Genomic DNA, 9,523 nt, shown 5'->3' with positions numbered 1-9,523 from the left:
TAGTGAGATTAAGCTTAAACGTTAAGAGAAATATCACTGTTGTGATTATAGCTTTTCAGAAGCATTGTAAAACTCTTATTTGATTACATTAATTTGTAAGTAACTAGAGTGATCAAGTGTTGATCAGGATACTCTAGGAAGTCTTAGCTTGTGCCTAAGCAGTTGTAATTAGAGTGATCACGTGGTGGTCAGGATACTCTAAGAAAGTCTTAGCTTGTGTCTAAGCATTTGTTCCTAGAGTGATCAGGTTGTGATCAGGATACTCTAGAAGACTTAGTCGTGGGCTAAGTGGAAAACCATTGTAATCTGTTGCGATTAGTGGATTAAATCCCCAGGTGAGGTAAATCACTCCGTGGGGGTGGACTGGAGTAGTTTAGTTAACAACGAACCAGGATAAAAATAACTGTGCAATTTGTTTTTATCGTTCAAGTTTTTAAGACTACACTTATTCAAACCCCCCCCCCTTTCTAAGTGTTTTTCTATCCTTTACGTAGCACTAACCAAGGCAGATACAGGTAGGTTTCGAATGCCTTTGAAAACCCCGTTCATTGATTCCACAAGATTTGTAGTCATGTGACCCCACCTAGCCCCATCATCGTATGACCTAGTCCAGCTCGCTCTGTCAATGCTGTCAATCCACCTCCCTGCATCAAGATTTGTCAACGCTATTTCTCGGCGGTAGTATTGAAATCCAGGTTGGTTTAAGGCATACCCCGCGTTCACCAAGTGGTTCTTCAAAAATTTATCTTTGATCTCTCTCATAAAATATTGTGCTATATGCCTAATACAGTAGACATGCTTAGACGGGGGGTTGTGCCAACCATTTGCCAGATTGTTGTATGCGCTGTCAATAGAAGCGTGCCTGTCCGAAATCAAACAAAGATTAGGTTGTGGAGCAACTCTAGCTCGGAGATTTTTCAGAAAGAAACTCCAAGCAGCAGCTGTTTCTCCTTCTACCAGAGCAAAGGCTATTGGAAAAATGTTGCTGTTTCCATCCTGCGCGACCGCCATCAGCAAAGTTCCCTTGTATTTCCCATACAGTCAGGTTCCATTAATTTGAATAATCGGCTTGCAAAAACCAAAACCGATGATGCATGGTCGAAACGCCCAGAACAGTCTATGGAAGATTCCATTACCTTCGAGAGGGGTTCCGTCCTGGGACTGTGCCGGAAGTGTCTCCAAGATAGTAACAGTCCCAGGTGAATACAATTGCAGTGCAGCCAGGTAGCGAGGAAGTTGTTGGTATGATTCCTCCCAGTTGCCGTAGACTTTTTCAATTGCTTTCTGCTTAGCTAACCAAGCCTTTCTGTACGAAGGTTTGTATTTGAACACAGAAACGCAATGAGAAATTATTGTCTTCACCTTCAGTGATGGGTCAGTTTCGACAAGAGGAATAATGGTATGACATATCATGTCATGACTGAGTTTTCGATGATCTTGCACCATATTAGTGGTGACGCAGGTGTGGCCTTGAGATATCGAACGTATCACCCAGGCATTAAATTTCTTTCTGAATGATGCCTTCAGCATGTATCCACACTCCGGGTTTTTGCACACAATAGTCACTCCCTCTGGATTTGATCGATCAGCTTTAAAATCAACACAATTTGCTAAGTGCCAATTTTTTATAGCCAACATACAATCATCCTTCGAATGAAACGTGTCACCCTCTTTTAACTCCTCATCTGACCGCATATATGGATTGTAGAACATATCGGACGATGGCTCATCCTCTCCCAAATTAAGTGTTGTGAAATGTGCTGGAGGTGAGTATGCATGTGTATCTGATACTGGATCCGGTACTGGAACTTGTTCGTCATCTTCGGAATCACGATTCACCAACTCATCAACAACATCTTCTATTTCAGTTTCTTCGTCCATGACATGTTTGGGCTGTTGTTCGTCATCAACAACAGGATCAATAACGTGTGACTGAGTATTTTGTGAAGGAACAATTTGTTCAACCACTATGTACAGTTCCAGATAATCATAACCAAAATACTCATGGGTAAGGAACATGTTTTGAACCTCTATGTCAGTTGTTATCTGTGATTGATAAAACTTGACCGAGTTGTTAGGTTCAACTAGGGGTTGTTGGTAAAATATTTGAGAGACTGGTTCTCTTATTTTGGATTCGATTTTCCTTTTTAGATAAGAGAAGTCCGCTTGTCTATTTAGAGCAAAACGTGTTGAGTTGGTGTTTCTAAAAAGAAAACCGTTTGTGTCGCAGTGGTAAGTCTCACCGTTCATATGAACACGAACTTTGTATTGCGAGGTGGATGCCATAATTTTGATATGTGCTTGTGAGAAATATGTGGGATGAATATTTGTGAAGTTTAGGTGTGAAAAAAGAAATGTCTGGGAGAATTGTGTTGTAAATCTGTGAAGTAGTTCATATAATACATGCACCACCTCTTATACAAGACTAATGCATGCAAGAATACATGCAATAATTCTGCACAAGATTCAAACATGACAAGACTAATGCATGCCACAATGGAATCTCGTCCCCACATCTTACACAAGCATGCATGCAAGAATACATGCAATACAAAGTCTGAAAGATTTAAATGTGACAAGACTAATGCATGCAGGCTAGGGAATCTCTTAGGCACCTATGCAATTATGGCAGTCGCCAACGGGGGTGGCGACAACATTGATTTTTAAGAGTTGTCGCCAAAGAGGGTGGCGACAACTTTTATTTTTAAGAGTTGTCGCCAACGGGGGTGGCGACAACATGGACCCATACTTTCAGTCTGTATTTTGGACAGTCAAATACGCATGCTTTCAGTCTTGTAAATAGTACGCAACAATACTTTTTTTCTACCCACTACTATTATAAATTAGGGGCTCCTATGATTGAGTTTACACACAGATACACAAACTCCAAATACCAAACAATCACACAAACACAACCATGCCTCGCCGGACAACCATTAGGCCAGACGGATGTCACTGGACAACAGAGCTGCCGCCCCGGAGATCAACATGGCGTGCCGAACCTGAACCAGAGTATCGCAGAAGGAACGGAGATGTCATATTCTCACCCGTCAAACCTCCCATGCCGGTTCTGTTTTGGAATATCTCTTCCGTCGAGCAACTCAAGGGGACTCTCATGTCTTTTTTAGAGGGGGAGTACGAATCCGGCGAACAGATAAGAAGCATCAAGAGGCTTAAAACAAGGGCCGATGCTGTGACTGGAGCAACGATAAGTTTCTGGGATAACGTAGAATACGACATTGATGCCATTCAAATGATGCATGGACCCAATGACATTGTTTTAACCGTAGTAATTTCTTAGATGTTTTATTTTTTTTTGTTGGTTATTTTCAATGTACCTTTTAATTAATGAATGAATTAATGTTTTCCATGACATCTGCGCTATTTTAATATATATATATATATATATATTTTAAATATGTTAAAATAAAAACAATTAAAAAAAACAAAAAAAAAGTTAAGATAACTCAGTGCCTGATTCAAATTCAAAAGGAGATTGCAATTTGCTCAAACTCAGTGCTAAGAAACGTTAAGAATGCATGCAAGAATACACACAATACAAAGTCTGAAGAGCAAATAAACACGACAAGAATACATGCATGCCACAATGGAATCTCTTACACACCTATGCAATTATGGTCGTCCCCACCTCCTACACAAGCATGCATGCAAGAATACACGCAATACAAAGTCTAGAACAATTAAATGTGACAAGACTAATGCATGCAGGCTAGGGAATCTCTTACACACCTGTGCAATTATGGTCGTCCCCACCTCCTACACAAGCATGCATGCAAGAATACACGCTATACAAAGTCTGAAACAAATAAATGTGACAAGACTAATGCATGCAGGCAGTCGCCAGAAGGGGTGGCGACAACATTGATTTTTTAGAGTTGTCGCCAGAGGGGGGTGGCGACAATATTGATTTTTTATAGTTGTCGCCAAAGGGGGTGGCGACAATATTGATTTTTAAGAGTTGTCGTCACCGGGGGTGGCGACTTGCTTCGTGTTAAGTGTTCAACCGTTGCATGCACTTGTCTTCTCACAATTAATTGTGGCAGACTTTTATTGCACCAAACACATTTAATTGTGTTTTGTTTTGCCTATAAATAGGTTCCCAAACTTGTTCATTTTCTTCATCACCAAAGAACTATCATCAGAGCAACTTTCATCAGAACAACTAGTTTTCATCATCAACAAAAATGTCTCTCCTAACAATGGGTGAAGAGCATCGAGGAACCATTGCAAACATCGTCGATTATGTAAGTTTGAGTAAATTCAATTTATTTATGTTCTAAACACTTAAATTTTCTAATAATATTTACTAATTTCAAACATTCAAATACTTATGGTTCATCGTTTTTTTTATAGGATATCACGAGATTTAGAACCCGTGCGGGACCGATAAGTCCTCCAGACCCTTGGATTGTGCCTTATCTTGAGCGTGCGGGGTTTGGGAAGGTAATTAACTTAATAAGCACCTCAATCGATATGAAGTTTATATTAGCATTGTGTGAGCGTTGGAGGCCTGAGACCCATACTTTTCACCTTCCAATCGGTGAATGTACCGTCACTCTAGAGGACGTGTACATGTTATTGGGTCTCAACACAAATGGAAAAGCTGTGTTTGGAAATGTCCAACAACCAAACACTCTATGCGTAGAATTGTTGGGTGTTGATTTAATAGAGGGTGAGGGGCGACAAAGGGGTAGGGGCCAAGGTATAAAGCTTTCTGGCCTTCAACTAGCTTATCAAGGCCTTGAGTTGAATCGAGACTCTAGCGAAGAAAGTAAACTACAAAAAACTAAAATGTATATTATGTTGTTATTTGATAGGTTTCTATTTCCCGAAGGCACGGGGAATAGTGTTAATTTTATGTACTTGTGTCTACTTGAGGACATTGATGCAATTAAGACGTATAGTTGGGGTTCGGCGGTGTTGGCATACCTCTATAGCTCTTTGTGAAAATGTGCAAAAAGGGATAGTTGTACATTTAGTGGATGTGCATTCTTGCTACAAACATGGGGATGGTGGAGAATGCCGGTATTAGCCCCAGCAAATCCGCACATTTACGTCTTCCCTTATGCGTCAAGGTAACTTAATGATCTTATTTTAATTAGTTCATTTTTTTCCATTATTAATTGTAACTATAGTGATTTTTTATTTTTGAATGTGTTTAGGTTTAATGCAACCGGGATGGACTACACCAATACGCCAGTAAACAAAATCATTTTTTACCGCCAACTATTGGATCGATTAAGACCCCAAGATGTAACACCACTACACATTTCCATCTTCTAAATATATTTGTAAAATTAACTATCTTATATAATTTGAAATTAATATTTTTTTTTGTTGCAGTTTCTTTGGAGACCTTACTTGGGTTTGGACCACGTACCCGACCGTAAAGAGGCGGCTGTTTGGACGGCAAAAACACCCATCATACGGTTCACCACTGTGGAGATGCACCCAAGTGACCGTGTGAAGCTCCAATTCGGCATGCATCAAGGTATCCCTGACCCCCCTGAGCCTGACTCTTTGGGACGTTGGCATCTGGCGAAGGTTAGCGAACAGTGGTACGTAGAAAATTGGCAGACGTTTGCTAGAGATCAGCGTAAAATATGGGCTAAACGTTCCACCACTGTTTTACAATTTCCTGTGGCGCCGGAAGAAATGAAACCAACGCCTGAATATGTCAACTGGTACAGATTGGTCACAAATCCCGAAATGTTTGTGTCTGCCCCTTTCTATTTGGCTGACCCGCGAGAACAACAACCATATTTTGGAGGACAACAACAACAACCACCTATTTTCCAACAACAACAACAACAACAAAATTTTCATCAAGAACAACCACCACCGTATTTCCAACATCATCAACCACCACCAAATTACCAACAACAACATTACCCACCACAACAACAACCACAACAACAATAACAAAATTACCACCACCAACCAATCCACCAACAAACGCCTTTTTACCAACAACAACAACAACAATCCCAACAATACCATGTCGGTAGCTCTTCCAGATCACACTTCCAAGACCTCCATGTGGGGGGTTCTTCCACATCACCACCATTAACCCCCGACATAGGCATACAAGAAGAATACCCGCCTTACAACACATTCGACCAACCAACATCACAATACCCCAGCCAACCATCTAACTTCAATACACCACCACAACCAATCTATTTTAACCAAACCGAATCCACCACCAACTTCCAAAATCCAAACTTTCAGGCCGCATCCACTAGGAGAAATTTCAACCCACCTAGACAAAGCTTTGACGGCCATGCGGGCACCCGCCTTTCCTATAGCGGGAATACTAGAGGTCAAGGACGGCTCACAGATTTTGTAGACCCAGAATGCATTGAGGGGCCGTCGACTCAAACACAAGAGGAACCAAATAGTGGGGGGCGTCGCAGGAATAGGGGAGCACTACCAACTCGTGACTCTTCTACGCGACCTATTAGACAACCTGATTGCGGATCGTACCATGGTCCACGTGGCGCTCAATAGGAATTTTATTTGTATCGTTAATGTATTTTGTGTTGTTTTTCATTTTATTGTACCTTTTTAATTGTGATTAATGGCTAATGTATTTGGTAATTTTTTATTTATTGCTATTATTTTTCTAACTTAAAAAAAAATAAAAAAACAGCTAAAAAATTGGAAAAAAAATAAGAAAAAAAAACAGCAAAAAAAATGAAAAAAAAAATAAGGGGGGGTGTTGTCGCCAGGGGGGGTGGCGACAACACATAAATCATTCAACGTATTCGCCAGTGGGCCTAGCGCCTCCTTTGTGGGCTGGGTGTTGTCGCCACCCCCACTAGCGACAACGTTTAATTTTAAAAAAAAAAATGACATTTTGGTAATTAATTTGAAAATATGGTTATTTTTGAAATTTTTTTAAAAAAAGTGGATATTGAAAAAAAAATCACATTTTCAAGATATTTTAATTTAATCAATACAGTACAATTTAAAATTTAAGTAATAAATATGCACTAGACCCTGATTCAATTTAAACTATGAGTAGTGGAACAGAATTTTTTTTTATCAATCCATGTTTTAGAGATTAAAGAAGGTGCATTGTAAAATTAATAAAAAGTGTATTGAAAGATTAATTAAAAAAAATGCAGTTAAAAAAAAAACTATTTTAAAGAAATTCAAAAAAAAAATCTATATTTTCTAAAATTTATAAAATAATTGAAATATTTTAATTACTTTAGTGGATAGATGGATATCCATCCATTAAAAAGATGTTAATGGATGGATTTGATTTGATTTTATCCTTAATTGATGGATTGAATTTGATTTTTTAAAGGTTATTATGTTAGTGGATTGTTAATGGATTAATTGATTGTTTTAATTCATCCATAAACAATACAATCCATATCCATCCAATCCATCTATTTTACCACATCTACAATTAATCTGAAATGGAGGTGGCCATGAGTTCTCTTCATGTTCATTTTAAAGATACAATGGATCAGATCAGTCATAGTTGACTCTAGGTCCATTCTACTCCAATATTACTATTATCACCCATTTTAACACATCGATGTATGCTTTGGAATGTGGTTACATATCGAGAAATCAATGCCTTCCATGTGGTCCTGAAATAGAAAATGACATTTCCATATTCCATGCTATTTAAAAGCTTCTTCTTATATTCATATATAGGTTAACTGAATCCACAAGACCTGCCTACATCTCTACCGTACCATGCAATCACATGGTCATATCAACTGCCCATCTCTTTCGTACCCCCAACTCCACCAAAATATTCAACCACTCCATAATAAAAAGCATATTATAACTGCACTCAATTAAGCCAATTTTTTTCTTAATCTAACCTAACTAATCAATAACCAATCAATAACCAATATCCAATTAAACATAATATAATTAAAATAAATTAGGTAATAGAGTCGTTCAACTAATCTCATTCTTAAGCTTCTAATCTCTACATAGACAGAGACATTAATTCATCCTCAAAACAAAACCTACGGCCATCTTCTAAACCCATTACTTCCCGGACCACAAATCACAATGTCTTTATGGCTCTATGATTTCCTTCGTTTGCACTTTCATCTCACGACACAATGGCCTATACTAATATATGCTGTCACTTGGGTTACAGCACTGACAATGACAGTGGCAGTGGCCTCATTTTCCTCTGAGGTTGCTTTTGTCTTTGCCATTTCACCATCTAACAAGTGCAATGGTAATGAAATTAGAGTTCCATTGGATGTTCCAGGAGACACATTCTGTATCCCTGCTCAGCTATTTGCCAAGTCTAAAGTTGATCTCATTGTTCCACCCGTTTTTGCAGCACTCACTGTGGCTTCATCAGCTTGCGTTGTTCGAGCTGTGGGCTTGTGGGAGGATGGATGATTAAGACTTTTGTTTCATTTTATTAGTTATATTTAAATACATTTATGAATTGAATTATTTTTATTGTCAAACTCATAAGTGATGTCAAGTTGTTGAGACATATAAGCTATGTTATCTTTGAGAACGAATTATATATAAATCAAGTTTTTTATTTTTTTGGGTTCTGAGATTTATTTTAAAAAAGATATTTTTTTGTTTTGTTTTAGAATATGTATGATTTATTTTAAATTATTTTTGAAAAGATTTATATGATATAAATTTGTTTGAGAAAATCTAATGGGTCTGTTGTTCTAATTGACTTTAATAAAGAGAAAATATATCGTCATTACATGGACTAGTAATGGATGTTTTGTTGAATAAGAAACAAAATATGTATCAGTTGTGTTTAACTTATCTCTGTGATTTTTTCTACCATTATTCGAGAAACATATATGTGGTTTTCTTTCATAAAGTTTATTATTTTCTTATTATTAAAGGCTTACAAATACTTAAGAGAGTGTTTGAATGGAATTGAGGGAATCTCAGATTTAAGATGTCAAGGTTTCGACATCTCACTACCAAATTTGAAAACTTGAAGTTGCTTCAGGAGGAAACTATTGTTGATTTCATTGTTAATCTATGTTACTCCGCTAATAACTCTTTTTCTCTTAGTGAACATATGTTAGAAGAGAAGCTTGTAGGAAAATTTTTGTGGTTTTCGCCGAAGAGATTTTCCATTAAGGTTATTGCTATTGAGCAAGTATAGGATCTTCCCACAATGAAAGTTGATGAAACGTTTGGCTCCTTACTCACTTTTAAGATGGTTATTAATGAACAATCCGAGAAGAAAAACAAATTAAAGAGTGGGGTTTAAAGCAAATACGATTGATCATGAATACTAGATACTCAATGGCAATGATGAAAATATTGTTGAATCTAATGCTATGCCTGCAAAAAAAGTTATCAGGGTTACGAGAAGACTTAACAAAAGATCTAGTAGCAATGCTTCTCCTAATGTCAAACGCAATCAACAAAAAACTCAAAGAAGTGGTAAATTTCAGCATAGAGGTAGAGATGGTGAAAGACAAAAACCTAGCTATCATATCATATTCAAAGGTAAAATATCATAAACTTG

General features: G+C 37.7%; 1 protein-coding gene across 1 annotated transcript; it reads left to right on the top strand.

The window, feature by feature from the left end:
- The first annotated feature begins 8,025 nt into the window (after positions 1-8,025).
- Positions 8,026-8,547, top strand: LOC131619703 (uncharacterized). The gene has a single exon (XM_058890774.1). It carries the CDS (start codon positions 8,065-8,067, stop codon positions 8,407-8,409), a length of 345 nt encoding a protein of 114 aa, XP_058746757.1. The 5' UTR covers positions 8,026-8,064; the 3' UTR covers positions 8,410-8,547.
- Positions 8,548-9,523: the final 976 nt, after the last annotated feature.

Source organism: Vicia villosa, linkage group LG1 (assembly GCF_029867415.1).
Source record: "Vicia villosa cultivar HV-30 ecotype Madison, WI linkage group LG1, Vvil1.0, whole genome shotgun sequence".
Classification (NCBI taxonomy): Eukaryota; Viridiplantae; Streptophyta; class Magnoliopsida; order Fabales; family Fabaceae; genus Vicia; species Vicia villosa.
Note: the sequence above shows the minus strand (reverse complement) of the source record. Positions and strands in the feature narration are given on the sequence as shown.